A 19,990-nucleotide genomic window follows, 5' to 3' on the forward strand; every position below is an offset into this window, starting at 1 on the left:
GATCTCTATGTAAAATGTATTATTTAATGCTAAAGTCTGGAAGAAACTAAGTCTCCCCTTGCAATGGGGCTGCATCTGAAGTACAAGGGCTAACAGCTTGTTTATGTCTAGGGGACTGCATACAGCAGTTTTACTTACCTGATCATCTGCTCCCACAGGCTCTAGAACTAGGTCCATGCAGCCTCTCCTTCCTTGAGCTCCAGTATTCTAAGGTCCTCTTGTGTCAAGAGTGATGCAGGGTCCATAGCCGTGCATTAGATATGAGGACACCAAAAGGACAGACCACTGTTGGAGCAATGGGAAGCTCCATCTTCCGGGAGAGTAGAGAATCCTCTAAGTAAATGTGCTCATGCTGTCCTCTAGACAGAAATGAGCAGTTAAACCCTTGCAGTGCAGGTGCAGCCTCACTGCAAGTGAGGACTTTAAATTTTCCTGCAGTTGGGCTTTAAAGTAGAGCTAGAGGCAAAGCCTTTTTTTTTTTAATTTTTGCCATCTGTGTCCCATAGAGATTTCTCCACACTTCAAGTCCCACAGCCAAAACAGGAAATGAGAGAAAATCCCTAGAAAGTCTGGGAATCCCGGGGTGTTACTAGGGTCACCAGAACTAGTGTCCCCATTGGAAGATTTCCCCTCTATTACTATTCTAGTGGAAACACATAATTTGAGATTTTCTTTTCTTTTTACTTTTGATGATACCAGTAAACAGGAAAAATAAAGAGAGAGTGAATCTCCTTAATGGTGGCACAAACAGCAATAAAATCTGCCAGGTGTTCTAATCCCTCTGCACTCTACTCCATACAAAAAAAAAAAACTTTTGCCTTTACTTACACTTTAACTAACAAAGGTGTTAAACTACACTTACCATTCATATAATCTCTAAATTATTGCATGGATTCAATGTCATTTCCCATAGAAAATTACTTTCAGGTAAACACTGTAGACGTAATTCAAAGCTATACTTAAGCCACGTACACACAATGAGAATTTATTTTGCATGCTAGGCTCAATATCGAAAATGAAGAGGTTACTAAAGTTATGAAAAGTCTTGTATGACAGAATAAAAATTTAAAAGTGAGGTATTTGTATTGTCTTAGTATTGTTTTTTTTGGATGAAAACTGTGCTGATTAAACATAAATTGTACGATCTGGCATCATACAAGAAAATGTTCAGTGCTTGTCCCTTCGAATAATTTTGGTCAAACTGTGTACTAATGATCATATTATCACAGGTTGCTTTGTAAGAGGTATTTTTCGTATGATTTTCTGATCGGGTGTAGTAGGTTTTGGTGGAAAGGGGCTATTGGTTTTCCTTTGACTCATTGCTTGGAACTACTCTTTAATCAGTGAGTGAACTGCTAATGCTATTTAGGAAGGACTGCAGTTAGAAAGTTCACTCCACCTACTCCATTTACCTTAAACTTAAGCTGGCCATAGACAGATTGAAATTTATCTGGCTCAGCAGGGACTGATTGCGATCATCATATGGCCATCCCTGCTTAACAGAAGTAGATCGTTAAACAAAAAAAACCTCACGTGAATGGATGGAGGAATCTGCCCACTGGCTGAATGGAAAAACTACCCCTCTAGAGCCAGCTTTATTCTTGTATGGTGCACTGTAACCAGATTCAATCGCAAGCTCCTCTGGTGTCATCCCTGATGTGCATGGTTCTGTACTTTTGCAAAGCATGGCAACACACATATACACAAACACACACAATTTCTTTCTCATTCATTCAACTCATTTACACCTTTTGCATTGGGATGCATTGGGCAAAGTTTTCCAGCACAGTCCCAATGCAGAGACAAAGCAATTTGCCTTGTTTTCTATGGTGCCACTTCACAACACTGCATTACAGTGGTGTGCTCCATAGAAAAAAGTACTGCATGCAGTACTTTTTCAGTGCAGTGAGCTGCAGCAAACACTGCTTCTCAACACCACGATGTGAATGGAACTTAATGTCACTTGTCACATTTCAATGCATTTATGATAAAAAAAAAAGTAAAAAAAAACGTGTGATGCATCGGGATCAGTGCTTCGGCATTCTGTCCTTCCTGCACATATTTGCATCTGTGTGTTCAGCACAGCTGTTGGTGCGAATAAGCTCTAAAGATGCAGTGTGAATATTCACTTCAATTATACAGTCAGGTGCAGATGAAATAGGTAAGTTGATCTTCACACGATTTATTGTGTGAACATTCTCAAATCCTTCAGTTAATCAGCCGTATTGTGTCAGTTTTTTTGTTGTTTCAGTATTCAGGAGTACTGGTAGAAATTATAATCATCCTTCTAAATATATACTAAGAAAATTACAGTGAAATCACAAGGCAAGGGCCCACCTACAAATGTTGCTGCCTGTCAGGAGTATTTGAATACCTCTGTATGGCTGATTTATTAGGATTTGAGCAAACAATATGAACAGTTGGCCAGGTTTTAGCTTTTATTCCATAGTCTACACTGGCGCAGAGCAGTTTCTGTTGGCTACACCTCTGGTTATGTTTCTCCTGTTTAAATAATTCAGCCCCTTTTCAGCATCAAGCTTCATTCCAAATGCATTGTTCACTAAATTTTATAATGCATCCCTTCTTTATTGCCAGTTATAGTAGACATCAAAGATACCTCACCTAAAAGCTCAAAGATTTAAAGCCAGCCAATGTGATGAACATAGCCATCCCTTCCCATCAATACACCTCAAAACAGAACTCCAGGGACTGCCCCCCTAGTAAATGAGTAGCTGGTCTTATTGTAAAGTTGGCCATAGATGGGTAGAAAATCATTAGAAAAACCATTCAAAACCCTCGATCGTTCTAAATGTTAGTGAACTTTCTAAATGTTAGTGGGCTCATTTCGATTCTTGAAATGCAAAGATTTATGGTGAAAAAAACAAACCGGCATGTTGTGCCAACAAATTATTTTCAAAGAGTGAGTAATGGAATCAATTGGGAATAACACGAAAAATCGTACTGCACATGAGCATGTGAAATCAATCGACCAAAAATGTACCTTTTTATGTTGTAGAGTGACGAAAGATGATATGTCATCATGTGGGAAAAAAAATTTGTATCAAAGATGGTGTAATCCCATGCTCATTCGACAGATCTTTTTACAATGTGAACACGTTTTTGAGCAATTTCTACCCATCTATGGCCAGCGTAAGGGTTGTAGGGGGTTTAAAAAAGGAAATATCTTGTTTCTCCCTAAATTTTTTTTCTGTCAAACAGAGTATGCTTTTAGATATGGATGGCATATTCCAACTCGGTATTAGCTGCACTCCAAGCACTGAAAACTTATATTCAGCTGAGAGCTGTCCAGAGTGCTAGTGCTGAAAGAGCCTGCAGGTTCTTTGTGTCTGACGCCAGCCTCATTATGGTATTGTAGACATTCCAGCCTGCCAGAATCCACAACTAATGCCTTCTAGGAGTCAGGATTTTCTCTCCAGCATATATTCTTCCCAAAGTCAAATATTTTAACTTGGATAGTAGCTAGGATTGTTGCTGGCTGAAAATTTTTGAGTGTCTTGCTTTTATTTAAAACTATAAAACTGGCTGTGGACACCAATTAATATTTTGAAGTGACGCAACCACTTCAGGATGACATTTTGGACAGCTTTTGTCCAAGGCAATGGAGGTATGGCTAGTATCAAGTTGCAGTAGAACAAGGTTTTCTAATCTGTCCAACCATTTTGTCCTCCAAGCTGTCATAATGGCATGCATCTGTGCAAATATCAGGTCTTTCAAGTTATACTAACTATAAAGTCAATTTCAACAGTCAGTTATGAATGGTTTCATAAGTTAACGTGCATCTAAAGTCAAAGGGGTTGATTTACTAAAGGCAAATAGACTAGGCGCTTTGCAGAGTGAAGTTGAATTCTGCAAGAGCAGTTGCTCCAGAGCTTAGTAAATGATCAAAAGTTCTGCTGATTTCCACCATCCAATCATGTGCAATCAAAAATGTTTTTTTTTTTATGCATGTGATTGGTATTCTTTGCAAAGTCAAGCTTTACCTCATTTACTAAGCTCTGGAGCAACTGCACTTTGCCGTTCACAAATCAACAGCAAAATATCTTTTTAGCTTTAAACATTGTAAGGAAAAGGTAAATTCTCTGTTGGGCTGTTTTTTACTGCCTGTATCTCTTTTAGGTAAATTATTGAATCAGCATAGACAGAAAAAACACGTCAAAGCATTCAGTAGACTGAGCTTGGCTCAAGCCTCTAGAACTGCAGTTCTCCATAACAGTAATTTCATAGTGATGAACAGCCCCAGTGGCAAATAGGGAGGCTTAGTAGATGAATGTGGGTAGAGCCAAGCTCAACTTTCACTGAAAGAATCATCATATGTGTATAACATTAGCTGCCTTCATCTCTGGATCTTATGACTGTTTTTTGCTGATGACAATACCTGTGTTCAAGTGTCAAAGTTCAGCTGTCTGCTAAAAACCCCCCTTTGCAAAACAAACAGACCATAGCCCCATATAGAGCAAAGGATTAAACTGACACTAAATTCTAGTTTTAACGAATAAAAATCCATTGAAAAATTTCCTTGTTTTTTTGCTGCTGTGATCCGACCTCCTGTTAAACAGTGGCTACATTAGTTCACACTGTATGTACCAATGTAGCCACCCTCTTTTTCTCTCTTCTGAGATGGACTTGGGTCTATGGGCTATGGAATGTGTAGTGTGCATAGAGCATTGCACCTGACCACAACTGTTCACTGAGGGAAAAAAGGGGAAGGTTCAGGTGCTCATGGGGGACATTACAAGGGAGAAGAAAAACACAGTAAGAAGCAATTTCATGGCAAACAGACAGGGCTATTAAGTAGTGGATGTCTATAGATTTTTTTTTTTTTAAATAAGGATATTACATAGCTAGCCTGGCTGAAAAAAGACAAAAGTCCATCCAGTTCAACCATTTATAGAAAAAAGTTATAATCCTACACCCACAGTTGATCCAGAGGAAGGCAAAAAAAAACAGCAAAGCATGATCCAATTTGCTCCTGCAGGGGAAAAAAATCCTTCCTGATCCCCCGATTGGCAATCGGATATTCCCTGGATCAACTTTACCTATAAATAGTAACCAGTTATATTCTGTGTATCCAAGAAAGAATCCAGGCCTTTTTATAACGCAATCCACTGAGCTGGCCAGAACAAACTCTTGAGGGAGTCTATTCCACATTTTCACAGCTCTTACTGAGAAGAAACCTTTCTGTGTTTGGAGATTACATTTTTTTTCCTCCAGACGTAAAGAGTGCCTCCATGTCCTCTGTAATGACCTCAGGGTGAATAACTCTACACCGAGTTCACTATATGAATCACTGCTGTATTTATCATGTCCCCCCCTTAATCTCCTCTTCTCGAGAGAATAAATTCAGTTCCTCTAATCTTTCCTCATAGCTGATCTCCTCCATGCATCTTATCCGTTTGGTTTCCCTTCTCTGTACTTTCTCTAGTTCCCCAATGTTCTTGTGAATTGGTGCCCAAAACTGAACTGCATATTCCAGATGAGGTGTTACTAATGATTTGTACCGGGGTAATATGATATCTCTCTCTCTGGAGTCTATACCTCTCCTAATACAAGAGAGGATTTTGCTCACTTTAGAAACTGCAGCTTGGCATATTGTTTAGTGTCATTTTAATCTGAATTATATTCTAACATAGACATCAGTCATTTGCATTACAATGAAATGTTTTATTACTATGTGTATTTTCCTGCCCAGTTTAGTAATATTGTATTAATGTGATCTTTTTAGTATTTTAACATATAGCAATATAGGCCTTTTATCATTATTGAAAGTCCTTGTTCCTTGTAGCAACCAAGCTATTTTACATTTCCTTCTCCCTTATTCTATAAATTGTTATGGGTAGTAAGACTAGTTATATCAGTTTATGTTTTGTTGGAGTTATAATATTTGGCATTTATGATAATTATAGTATATACTTATTCAATAGGGTTGGTTTACTGAAACTGGATAGTGTAAAATCTGGTGCAGCTGTGCATGGTAGCCAGTCAGCTTCTAACTTCAGCTTGTTTAATTAAGCTTTGACCAAAAAATCTGGAAGCTGATTGGTTTCTATGCAGAGTTGCACCAGATGTTGCACTCTCCAGTTATAGTAAATCAATATATATATATATATATATATATATATATATACACACAGGGGTTGGACAAAATTATAGAAACACCAAGTAAAAGAATGAAATCATTATCTAATATGGTGTTGGATCGCCTTTGGCATCCAAATTGGCCTGCATTTTCCTTAGAATTTACAAATATAAGTCCTGGATGGTGAATAATGCAATCTGATACCACTCTTCATGCACAAATCGTTCCAGTTCTCACAGCAGAAAACAAGGCGAACCTTGTTCTACAAAATTGACCATATTGGCTCTGTGATATTGAGGTCTGGCGACTGTGACACTCAAGGAAGGTATAAGACTTCATCTGCATGCTCATCAAACCATGATTTGACAATACCAGCTGTGTGAATCAGAGTATTATCTTCTTAGTAAATGGCGCTTTGTTTGGGAAACAATGTCTGCTCCATGGTCAACCAAAATTTGTACATTGGCCCTGGCAGTAACTCTACCTTTCAAGGTGATGATGGGGCCTACAGAATACCAAGATATGGGTGCCCAAACCATGACTGCACTACCACCATGCTTCACCGTTGGCACAAGAAAGGCCTGGTCGTAAGTTTGGCATGATGTTTACCACACGTAAACAAGTCCAGTGATTGGAAACAGTGTGAACCTTGATTCATTGGACCATATTACAGTCTTCCATTGGATGATAGTTCATGATTTATGAGTGTTGCACCACTCTCTCCTCTTCTGAGCATTAATATCGGTCACTAGTGGTTTGGCAACTGCAGCTTGCCCGTCAATGTTTTGCTTGTGGAGTTCCCTCCGCACGGTTTTTGTGGACACAGGCTTTGGAAGACTGAGATTGAGCTCTGCAGTCACTTTTGCAGCAGTTGTGTGCTTATTCTGGATCAGAATCCTGTGCAATGTCCTTTTGTCTCTTTTGGTCAGTTGACCATGTCGACTGTGCTTTAGGCTTTCTATGGAGACTGCATATGCCGTCTTAACCTTTAATACTGTACGTTGCAACACAGCAAATAAATCAGCAACTTATGTTACAGAGGCACTAGCTAAGCGGGCACCAACAATTTGCCCTGTTTGAAGCTCAGTAAGCTCTGACACGACTCTGTGGGGTTTATTTACTAAAACTGGCGAGTGCAAAATCTGCTGCAGGTGTACATGGTAGCCAATCAGCTTTTAACTAATTTTTTTTATATTTTTGTCCAACCCCTGTGTGTATGTGTATATATATATATATATATATATATATATATATATATATATATATATGAGTGTGTGTATTTACTTATTTATTTTTTTAAATATACGGTATATATTTAAAAATGAATCATTAGGTGTCATAATTTAATCAAAGTTTAAGTTGTTGATATTTTTTTTTTTCTTTTCTTGTTGGCATTGTACCATTTGGAAAATGACTAATAAAATGTAATGTAAAAATGACCAGTTTCCTTTCACAAAGCTGACTAAAAATATCCACAGACTGATCAGCTATGCTCTAGAAATGTTCTATTTTCAGCAGTCACATACTGATATGCCAAGCCCATCTTCTTCAGCTTTTAATGTATTTCACTGAGCTATATTACTTAATTATTAGTTATTACTTAATAACTATAGAACCCATACTTTCCCACATCTATTTAAAAATAACTTCTTTACATAATTTCAGTCAACAGCTAACTCTTCAAAAGTGTAATAAATGTGGATACTCACCATATTTGTCTTAGATTTTTTTTGATAATGGTCTATTTACTGTTTACAGAGAGAGCACGAGATTACCTGCACAAGACTGGAAAGTTTATTGTAATTGGAGGAATTATCTCTCCTGTGCATGACTCATATGGCAAGCAGGTACAGTCTGCTTTTGTTTCCGCATGTTACAAAAATATATGACTATCATCTGTAATTCTTGTAATCTGTAATTCTATCAGTCGTTTCCCATCATTTGCACAACTTTGCATAAACTGTAAACCAATAAAATACAGTATATACAGAGTCAGACCATTCTAACCATTAGTATGCAGTTTATTTATCTTTTAATCTTTGCCTGTTTAAGTTGGTGCCAAAACTGCTGCCCCAGTTTTCCTGTGTAAAGGTGGCTCCTTCCTCTTGCAGCATCCTATGGAGCCATCCTTACATGTAGGGACTAGAGTTGTCTCCCTACACTATGTGCATCAATCAAAATACAGAAGCACTCCTCTGCTCCTCTCTCCTCTTCCCCCTCTCTGCACTGTCCTCTGTTACCTCTTTCCTGTGAAGACCAGAAGTTTATGAAGCAGCACTGAGAGAGCAGGAGCCAGCAGCATTAAAATTGTAAACTGCATGTGCTGGACTAGGACATTTAACAAATAGTTTACTGGAGTTTATTGCACTCAGTATCCACTTGCGGACCGCCCACCCGCTATGTACTGTGGATGGGCAACCCGCACAGGCAAAACGTTGTAATCATAGGTTGATATCTGTTTCCAGCTTTTGGGCCTACGCGCTCGCCCCTGCCAGCCTACTTCTGCTGTGACGGGAGCCTGACAGCAAGTCCCAGCCAATGATTCATGGCCGGGACCTGCTGACAATCAACACAGAGCTCTGTACTGAGGGAATGATCTCTCTGCTTCTCATCCCTGAAACTGAGAGATCTATTATTAAAAAGAAGCATAACTTACACATAGGCACACATTTAACTCCTTGAACCCCTTCCCAACCAGTGTCATTAGTACAGTGATAGTGTATAGTATTATCACTGATCACAGTATTAATGTAACTGGTGATGCCAGTGGCAGTTAGCCAGTTCCCCCCAGCATCAGTTAATGCCAGAATGCCCATTAAAAGTCACTGATGATCGCCATTAGTAGTCTAAAAAACAAAATTCCAGTATATATACCATAATTTCTAGCTGCTATAACTTTCACGCAAACCAAGCAATGTACACTTATTGGTATTTTTTTTTATCAAAGACGTAGCAGAATACATTTTGGCCAAAATTTATGAAGAAATGTGATTTTTTTTTTTTTTTTAATTTTTTTTATTGGTTATGTATTGTAGCAGAAAGTAAAAAATATAGTTTTCTTTCAACATTTCTTGATCTTTTTTCTTTTGGTTATATCGCAAAAAGTAAAAAACTCAGTGGTGATCAAATACCATCACAAGAAAGCTCTATTTGTGTGAAAAAATGCTAAATAGCAAAAAATGGCCTGATCATGAAGGGGGTAAAATCTTCCAGAGTGGATGTTAAAAAACACTGAGGGTTTAATATTACTAATGCTTTACATAAGAGAATGTTCTTGCATTGAGGCTAACTGACTTTTGTTAAATATATTTGTTTATTATATCTGTATGCATAATAGCTAATAGCTAAAACAGCAATAATATGCCATTGCCTTGGTTTTCACAACCTTTTTAGAACTTTACAAATAGCTATATAAATAGCAAGGAAGCACATAGCCAAAGCTACCTTCTCCTTAAATAACTTTGAGAATGCTAAATGTGACCTTCCATACATGGCAAAGTAACAGGATCACCTACTGTACATATCCCCCTCCCTAGCAGTATATTTACTCACTTTCCCTTTGCTTGCCTGACCCTCCATTCAGCCAATGGAAGTAGAGAGAAATATCTGGCTAATTTGAGTATGGAGGAGAGTGTGACTCACTCCCCTTTTTCCTGGAAACAGCACTGGTGCCTGATAATTAGCTAGCTGCTTTTATATGAGGGGCTTGGAAAGAGTCCTCAGCCTTGTATAAAGTTGTTTTTCGAACTTACACAGGAATGTCTTCCCTCATTTCTGATGGCTGAATGGAGCAGTGAGGACAAGAAGCAATGGAAGGGTGATATTAAAGCAATTTGTTAGCATTGCCCTGCATGGGCAAAGTGCATGGTCACTTTCATTATATAAATTTAGGGTTCAGCAATGAGAGTTGATCAGCTGTTTTCAATTGCCAATAGATTCGCTGCTGCAGCAGACAGAACAGTCAGATACCAAGCAGGAGCTCAAAGTGATGTAAAATCTGTTCTAGTTTATAACTCATAATATACAGTTTATATACAGTAGATATGAATAGTTCAGACTGGCTGTATACTCAGACCTTGTGGTCAGCATGTGACCTTGAAGCACTATTACAAACCTAAACAGTTCCATATTTTAACAGAAACTAGCTTATCTTACACATTATATCACAAAGTTCAAATATAATTGAATGTACCTTGAATTACCTTGAAATGAAAATAGTAAATTAAAATAATATAACTAGAAATTCATGCAGTGCTACCCCCCACAGGAGCTGCTTGGTAATTGGGGTTCTTTGTTCTGTGTTTCGACTCCATGAACAACCTCAGCCCTTCTGACACACCTGGTGGAATGAAAGTTACTGCAAGCACTTATAGGAACACAAGTGTAATCTTTAACTCGGCTGTGAATTAGCACCAGGAAATAGACACAAGACTGTTTAGTGGTAAATGAACTCAAGGTATTGGTGCGGGTTAGAATAAATAGTGGTGTGAGCATAAAAGAACACACAGAAGGTGGGTTCAGACACAGTCCACTAGTCAGTGTAATCACTATGCCAAGGTAACAGAATAGAGTTTTGAACCACTAGACTGGGTAGACTCGGATTAACTCATGAATCAGAAAAGTTAGCAATAAACAGTGCACATAAGCTTTAACTGCAATGTGAATAAAAATACTATAACAAGTCTACAGTGCACTCTAGGAGAATGGCTAGAATATGGTGCAATGTTCTCTGAGAGCAGTCTTTAGTCCTAACTCTTCAGCCAGCTAGTGTTAGGGCCCAGTTTTACTGTTGGTTCACATACGAATAGTTCCAGTTCACCCTGCAGGCAGAAATGTGTCTACTAGATGGCTGTATGGTCAGTTCATAAAGGGCTCAGTCTCTCTAGCAGTAGATAGTAAATCCCCACAGCAGCAGCTCACCAGTTCACCAGTTCCAGTGATATTGGAGCTCATCATACAGTCACACAAAGTAATTAGTTCACTCTCTACTCTGCACCCAGGTGTTGACACACCTGGACATAGCACTCTGGATCCTGCTCAGCCTGCCATTATGCAGCAGTGGTGGAGCACATTGGACAGCAATGTGCACTCTCCAGGCTCCTATATAACAAGAGGAAACTGAGGAAGCCTATACAGCCTCAGAAAATGCAGCTCTTTCCCCTCTTTCTGACAATCTCTGTCTGGGAAATGCAGTTCAAAAGTTCTCTCCTCTAGACTACAGCTCCCACAGTGCAGTGCTGCCTGACTTGGTTTTCCAGCCAGAGTGCTCCTTCCCCTATCCGCCCAGGGGGTACAGGGGTACACACTCAGATCCTCTCCTGTACCGCTGATAGGTTGGTGGCTGCTACCAGGCCTTTTAACTGGGCTGCTCCTTACCTGCTGTACAGGTTGTCCTCTCTCCTGGGGGCCCCGTGTAACTCTGAGCTTTCTTCCTTTTTCCAGCTCTGTTCCTTGTAGGTGGGCCCCTCTCTCCATGTGTGCCCCCTCCCCGGCCCCTGCCTTCATCTGTGGTAAATGGCAAAAACACAGGAAGCGCCACCACTTGAGCGTATGATGTATAAAAATTTTCAAAGAAGGATGTAAATTAAGAATTGCACTTACATTTATTAAAAGGATAAAAGCATGTATGAACTCACATCCACTAGAGGACTGCAGAGCTCAGCAGGGTCATGACTGGGACGGCAAAGCAATGTCACTTATGGCGTCCAAGGTCTGGGTCAGTCTAGCTGAGGTATACTGGGATATATGTAAATTTTTAACAGATTGTGGAAGACCAGAGGTCTGCTGATCTATACAATATAGGAATAATAAGTTGGGCTTAATTAGGGACATGCTGTTCCACAAGTAGACCAAGAACAAAAATAAAGATAATCATAAAACAAAAAAAAAACAACTGATCTATACTATCCCTATATTGTATAGATCAGCAGGCTTCTGGCAGTCCTTGTTGCCTCAAAATGTGTAACCACGCCCCCCACATTATCCATTGAGAATCCTCTGCACCCCCAATCCGCCACAGCTCTGCTGACAGCTTACACCACACCGACCTCCCGTGTGAAGCGTGGCTCATCCCGGCTCATCACAGCATACCTTGGCTAGACTGGTCCAGACCTTGGATGCCATCAGCGCCATTACCAGCACATTCCATATGCCTATCCAGGTAGCCTCGAACCTTGTTTTGCTATCCCAGCCACGATCCTGCCAAGCTCTGCAGTCCTCCAGTGGATGTGTGTTCATACATGCTTTTATCCTTTTAATAAATGTGAGTGCAATTTTTAATTTACATTCTTTGGGATTTGTTTTATACATACTACGCTTAGGTGGTGGCGCTTCCTGTGTTTTTGCCCTTTACCACAGATGAGTGCATCCAGTCCTCTTCCTAGGGAGCTGCATGATCCATTTATTGTTTATTAATAAAAAAAGGAATCTATTCTCAAGGGACTACAAACGGATTGTGTCATATTATCCTCTCCCTTCAATTTCCATTTAGTTACCCATACATACATAGCGCCATAATATTGTTTTTTTTTCCTGCCTTCAGCCTCACATCTTCCTCACGGTCTTCCACCCAAACACTCCCCCAGCTAAACAGGCTCAGAAACTCTTAAACGTTTTCCCAGCCCCTTGCCAAGCCTCCTGTTGGGGAATGGCCAAGAACCTTCAAGAGTTCAGGCCAGCCACTCCTCAGACCCACTCACTGCCTCTAAGCCTTTCTCCAAAGCTCCAAAGCAAGGAGTAATTCAAGAGGGACTGGCCTGCAGAGCCTCTCAGCTCCTGACCACAATTTGACCTCCTGATTATTACACCAAGGCTGCTACTCAGCCCTCCTCTCTAACAATCAGGACTCTAGCTCCCCCTAGCTAACTAGGAGGGCGCTACACTTCTAAAAATGCTAGTTCCTTGGCATGCTATAATTTTACGTGATGTATACTTGCTCTGTTACTGAAAAAGAACGGAGTACAGAAAAAGCCATGTAATTAGCATTTTCAGAATCTGATACCAATATTTCTAAGATAGCATACATTCTCTGGGTTTGTTGGGTTATCGAGGAATATAATTTAGTCAGTGTAAAATTCTGGTCACCATATATTTGTATTACAATAGCCCAGGCTGCAAGCTGTGTTATGGATTTCATTGCTACAATACTTAAATGGAAAAATGTGCTCTCATTAACATAACAATTCTTTAGCTTTCATTTCCTCATATAAATTAAATGGAACAGAAATGATTTGCTCCATATACACCTTGCTTCATGCAGCTTTTACCATATGACAATTATACTGATGCAGTTGCCAGCAGTAAGGACTCCATCCCATGAGCAATGATCTAAAGATTCTTTTGTATTTTCTCTGTCTTCTGCTTTTTTTAATTCCATACGATGCCTATCTGGCTTCCTATAGCTTGTCCCATTCTTTGAGGCACCAGTTTATCATCCTTATTCTTTTCACCTCTTAGCTCCATTGAATATCTTTCACTGTGAAAGCACCCAGTTCACCCTCTTTCTTCTGTCTTCATGCTTTTAGCTCTCTTTAATGTGCATCAGTCTTCTGGCTGGATATCGTCAGTGTGCAACTCTGTATTGATTATCTTTCATTTCTAATGCAGCACAGTTTCTGCTCTTCAGCTTTCTGCTATCTCCTTTTCTATTTGCATTTATCATTTCACCTATTATAGTGCCTACTAGTTATTTATTGATTTATATAAGACTAGTGGAAAAAAATGTATTTCCTATTATAACCACTCAAATTCCAAGTTTCCTGTTTTATTTTTGTCTGGCTGCATTGGGAAAATGGGCGTTTTCCATAGCAGTGTGATGGTAGAGAGGGTTATCATGTAAAACAAAAATGGCCCAGTTGATAACTAGCTTTTAAAGTAAGGTTTTGCATGGAGCAAAAAAAACCAAAAAACGAAAAAACATTTTTTTCAGCATGCTTACCTGCTAGCCAGCAAAAAATATTCCACTTTCTAGAAATTTGCATTAAAAACTGAGGTTTTAGTTGTACAATATTTGTAAATATATACATATATGTATGTGGAATCCACACTGTCTTGTTAAGGCCCTTCTGTATAGTGAAATCCCAACTTTAATCTATGAAAGTATCAATGTTGGAGAAAACAAATCTCTTCAACTCTGCATTCTCAAGTCAAAAAGTACCCTTTGTTGCTATCAGCCTCCTCCAAATCCCCAGATTCCTTTTTTCTTTTTTTTTTTGCTGCTGTGATCAGACTTCCTGTGGCTATGTTTGCTTTCCATGGTCCCACTGTTTGTAAGAACATAGCCACCCTCTCTTGCTCACTCCTGAGATGGACTAGAAACTATGAAATACGGGATGTGCATTGTGCATGGAGCAGTGCATGTGATCACAACTGCATTGCTTGCTCCAAACAAATGGACATGAGGGGAAAAAGGGGAAGTTAAAGAGCTCACAGGGGATGTTAAAAGGAGGCAGAAAAACACAGTAAAAAATGATTTAATGAAAAATACATTACAGGGCCATTAGGTAGTAGATGTGTATGGATTATTATTGTCTAATAAGGATATTGTTTGGAGTTACTTTAAGGGCAAGTATATCTGGAAGCAGCCTATTCCTCTTTAAAGGTGTAGGGACACACTAGAAGTGCAATACAATGGCAGCTGTAAAGGACCAATGCGTCCCTGCACTAATACCAGCAAGTGAAACAAAAATGGCGACCACCTTACCAAGGTGCACATGGAAGGGTTTTGCAACAGCAAACAAAATTTTTTTTCCCAGTTTAATCACTAAATAGCCAGCTAAATAAATAAATAAAACTTACTGTCCAAAAATTTTTGTTAAAAGCTGCTGTTTTAGTTGCACAACTTTGCATTTGCAACGGTTATTTGTGTATCCTTCTCTCCAGCTGATCTTTGATCAGGTTTGGAAACACTGTAATAGAGAGTATTTTTTTGTTATCTTGGTGTTTTACCATTTTTGAAATTTCTGTAATATTAAATGGAAAATGCAGCGGGATGATTATCAGTTTGGCCAATTAGTCCTTTTTTGTATGACCTTAAGAACTCTGGGAAGGTTGCATCTGGTTTTCTTTTTTATTTGGCTTTTATAAACAAAATATTGCAAAAATCAATAGATTTTTGTGGTACCGTATATTTAATTTTAACTATATATTATAGCATTTTTAATTGTTAAAATGGCATGTAATACACAGAAATTACAAGTTGCATGTGCCGCGCTTTAGTAAATGGACCTCACTTTTCTTCAGAAAAAAGCAGTCCAGTCCATGCTTTGCAGTTTAGCAAACTAGTTAACCCTAATCATCCCTAAATAACCTCCCCTCCCTCCATCTGCTTAATATTTTTTTTCTGCTTGTTTTTATTTATTTTATATTTAAAACATTTATATTTAAAGGCTAAATTCACCTTTTGGAACATGTTACATGTTCCACCTTTATTTAGAGGGGAACATGTGACAAGTTCCAGCTCCTGCCACCAGTTCCCCCTTACTCCGCCAACCCTCCCCCCTCAGTGTGACAATGTGCAGGATACTTTCTCCCTGCACCCACTGTCATCATTTAAAAACAATTTAAAAATCAGTGTGCAGTGCGAGATCACGCACTGGGATCAGTGTACAGTGCGAGATTAAGTACTGGAATCTGTGTGCAGTGCGAGTTCACGCACTGGAATCTGTGTGTAGTGCGAGATCACGCGCTGGAATCAGTGTGCAGTGCGAGATCACGCACTGGAATCAGTGTGCAGTGCGAGATCACACACTGCCTCTCACTGGCAGGCCCAGGGGAATTTGTCACGTGACTGATTCTCTACTAACGGTTCTTGCTGGAGGTTTTAAACTCAGCTTGTTCAGTTAAGATTTGAAAAGGAAAGCTTGAAGCTGATTGGTTGCCATGTACAGCTGTCCCAGATTGTCTGCTCCTAGTCTTTGTAACTTCCCCACCTATACCAAGAAAATGGACAATGATCTAAAGGAAGGCAAAAGACACACATAAGACACGGTCCAATATATATTTATTGCTTCCAAAAAAAATCACATCAGAGATGAGAATAAAAGCATTGCATAAAACCTTCTTGGATAAGACCCCTTTCACAGGACTGAGTCCACCTGTCCATTTTGCAGGCAAAATCAGACCCTCCATTCTGCTCTATGAAGTAGCGGTTGTACATGGCCTTGTGTCTGTTTACATCTGCCTACCTCCAATCCGCCAAAAACAAACAGAAGATGTGTTTCTCTTCAGCTGGGCGTATCAGATTAGAGGGACGTCAGGTGTAAACGGACAGCTGGCCATTTACATCCAACTGCCCAGAAAGCGGAGCAGGCTGTGTCTGTGTCCTGCATAAATGGAGCACACATGGACCTGTCATCCGCCTACTCAGCAGGGGATCAGCGGACAGAGCCCCCACTGAGCAGGTGGAGTCCATTGCATGTGAAAGGGGTCTAATGTCTGTTTGGATTTCTGTCCAATCTGTCCAATGTGCTCCAGTAGAAAAAAAAATCTTCCTGATCTTGGACCAACATTATTCAATGTTACTAAGAAATATTAGTAGCTGTTTGTTTATATTTTGATGCCTAGTTGGTCATTGGAACATAACAGTATTTTTATGGCTCCACCTACTACCCTACTATGAACAGTAATTCCCTTATATTTTGGATTTATTTTGGTTTTAAAGTGTATGTAAACCCTACCTTTATGACATTTTGTTTGCTAAGGAGCTTTGTATCAAAAACAATTGTCATTTTAATTTCCTTTAAAAAAACCTTAAATGTTTTTAATCCTTTGTTGCATTTCATTGTTACTGATACCCTGCAACCTTGTCACAGTCACTTCCTCTCTACACTCCACTATATGCACTCCAGAGATTGTACATCTCAAAGCAAGTTTCCTGATGGTGACAACAGTGGACAATGTAATGTGTGTTGAAACAGTCATTTGTAATCTCCATTAACAGCCAAGTTTCTCTAGATATTAATAAAAATTACTTTAGAAGAAATATAGCTGCCCTGTTATGATTGCGTTTGTAAAGTCTTCCATTTTATTCTGTTACTTGCCCAAAACAAAAACTTAAGCAACCAATTAAGGCAGTTTCACATTGCCCTGATGTGGTTATGCTGTCCTATGGGCAAAGCGCAGCTAACCTGTGGGGTAGCTGCGCTTTGCCATATACGTCTAAGATATCCCGCAGTTTCAGAAAGCACACCAAAGATGCAGCATGCAGGAATTTTGGTGCTCTTTCTGGAACCGCACCAAAACTGTAGGACCTCATAGAAGAATGTATAAATTTATATAACTTGAGTTCTAAAATATGCAATGAATTTGGAAGCAATTTTTTTGTTATTACAGGCATTTATATAGCTCCAACAGTTACAGAGCTCTTTATATATACAATCACACCAGTCCCTATCCTCAAGAAGCCAGCATCGCAGAATCTGCCAAAATGTTTAGCCAAGTAAACATATGATATAAGAACTGTTTGTCTTGTATTAAGCATTCCTAATTATTCTGTAACATATCTTTTGAAATCTTGGAATTTAAAATGAAACTAAATTCTCTCAATCACCATTAAGACAGATAAACATATTGCTCTTATTTCTCAATCACCATAAACTATTTTTAATCCTTATGCTGCTAGCATTAGTAAATACTGTAAATAGGAAGGTATATACAGGGGTGTATTTACCATAAGGCAAACAAGGCAGTTGCCTAGGGTGGCATTTTTCAGGGGGGCAGCAGCATTTTTCAGGGGGCAGTGCCATCCCCTGCAAGAAGGAGAAGAAAAAGGGACACGTGCAGCACGGGGACCAGGTGGGATCTGAGAGAGGCTGCGGGCTGCTTGATGGTGTATGCAGAGCATGACTCTTGTTCCCAGGGAGCTGTGAAGGTGGGTGTCTTATCTCTTGCCAGGGTGGGGGGGGGTTTGCCAGTGTATGGGGGGGTGGTGGTAGCGGAAGGTTCTCTCAGGTGGTGGTGGGCGGGGGACTGGGGTGTTGTTGGTCAATGTCAGGCCCTCTTCGTGGGGAAGGGGGGTGTTGGCTGGTGTCAGGGTCTCTCCATGGGGGTTGTGTTGCCTAGGGCAGCACGAAACTTAAATACACCACTGGGTATATTATATTTAGTTCTTTTCAGTTTTATTTGACATTTCTCAGTAGTGTCAAGGTTTTTGGCCTTGGCCAAAATGAAGTCATACATCCCTGGAGTCTCCATGGGCATTTTTAATTTGTTTTCATATGGAGGAGGGGAATGGGCTAAGCATACCCTCTAGTCTGCATCCCTGATTTAAGGGCAGGTGAATTTCAGGAAGTAAATGCTACATGATTCATCTGCGCTTACTCAAGATGGCTGCAGCTAGAAATGCTAGAAGTTTGTTTTTCAAGTGATTTCCCAACAAAGTAAAGTTTGGAGACATGGATGGAAGTTTACTTTGAATATTAAAAATGAATTATATAGTTTTTTTCAGTTTGTGGTGCTCAGATACAGTTAACTTAAACTAGAACTCAACTCAAAAGAATATTTGCTATTTTACAGACATGTATTCTTAATTCTTCTTAAACAGTACCCTGAAAAGATACCTTACTTCTTCATTACCTCTTACAAAATAGTTCTTCCTGTGCCTTAAGCCTCATAATTGTATATCTGCAATGTGATATTTAAGGCACCTCTGCCTCTGACTGCTATTTTCACCAGATTTGGAGTTAGGTTGGGGGATGTTGCTACTGTGCTGGTCATTATTTGCCCGAGGGCTTGCTGGAGAGAAAGTTGCAGTGCAATAATTTCCCTACTTCTGCTTCATTTGTTTTGTGATTTCTGCACCTCTACCACTGTTAAATATTCCCACACCAGTCATCAGATCTCCAGCCCAGAAGGCAAAGCCTTGCCTTTACCAAGATGTCTACCTCCAGAAGAGGACACATTGCAGAACAAGGAATAGTTAGTCAGGGATCTTAGGGATAAGATCAGCTGCAGGAAGCCTATAGATGACACTGGCGGCTAGTACTGTGCCCTCTGCTTGCCTCTTTTGAGCACAGTTTCCACAGTTCAGTCCCTTGTTAGGCATATAAGATGCAAGAACTGTTTCCATTTTTTCTTACCTGTTGTAACCATTTGCTTTCCGCCCTATAGCAGATTTACTGTTACAGGGTGGATGTTCTGTGCAAAATCAGATATATAAATGTGATTTTGCACTTCCGCCATAGGAGGTCACTGGAGTGCCACTTCTGCTCTGATTGGACACAGCAGAAGCTGTTCAACAGGTGCTGGTCAATGGATGAGGGCCGGCACCTGTTGTTCGCTGAGGAAACTGACCAAAAATAGCTCTGCCTATGTACACAAGGCAGAGCTGTGTTCTGTCAGTGGCAAACTGTTAGATTTTCTTTCCCTGCAGAGCAGGGAATAAAATCTAGCAGAGTGCCTATTAAAAACACCTAACACAGTACACAAAATCACTGGTTAGGCAAACAGTTAACCCTTTGATTGCCCTAGATGTTCAACGCCTTCCCAGCCAGGGTCATTAATACAGTGACAGTATACATTTTTTATCACTGATCGCTGTATTAGTGTCACTGGTTCACACAAAGTGTCACTTATTGCAGTCCTGCTATAAGTTGCTGATCGCCGCCATAACTAGTATACAAAAAAAATTAAAACCATTATAAATTAGAAGTTATAGACACTATAACTTTTGTGCAAACCAATCAATATACACTTATTGGGATTTTTTTTTACCAAAAATATGTAGCAGAATACATTTCGGCCTAAATGAAGAAATTTGATTTTTTGCCTTTTTTTATTGGATATGTTTTATAGCAGAAAGAAAGTAAAAAAAAATATAGCATTTTTTCTTTCTCGTTTATAAAATAAAAAAAACCCAAAGGTGATCAAATACCATGAAAAGCAAGCTCTATTTGT

At 39.5% G+C, this 19,990-nt stretch overlaps 1 protein-coding gene across 1 annotated transcript in view; it reads left to right on the top strand.

The window, feature by feature from the left end:
- NMNAT2 (nicotinamide nucleotide adenylyltransferase 2) overlaps nt 1-19,990 on the top strand; it is a 110,370-nt gene that overhangs the window by 48,311 nt on the left and 42,069 nt on the right. Inside the window, exon 2 of the mRNA XM_089683981.1 lies at nt 7,856-7,944. Coding sequence (XP_089540107.1) covers nt 7,856-7,944 — 89 coding nt within the window. The remainder of the gene's footprint in view (nt 1-7,855; nt 7,945-19,990) is intronic.

Source organism: Staurois parvus, unplaced genomic scaffold (assembly GCF_062004578.1).
Source record: "Staurois parvus isolate SC_StPar_1 unplaced genomic scaffold, SC_StPar_1.0 ptg000332l, whole genome shotgun sequence".
Lineage (NCBI taxonomy): Eukaryota > Metazoa > Chordata > Amphibia > Anura > Ranidae > Staurois > Staurois parvus.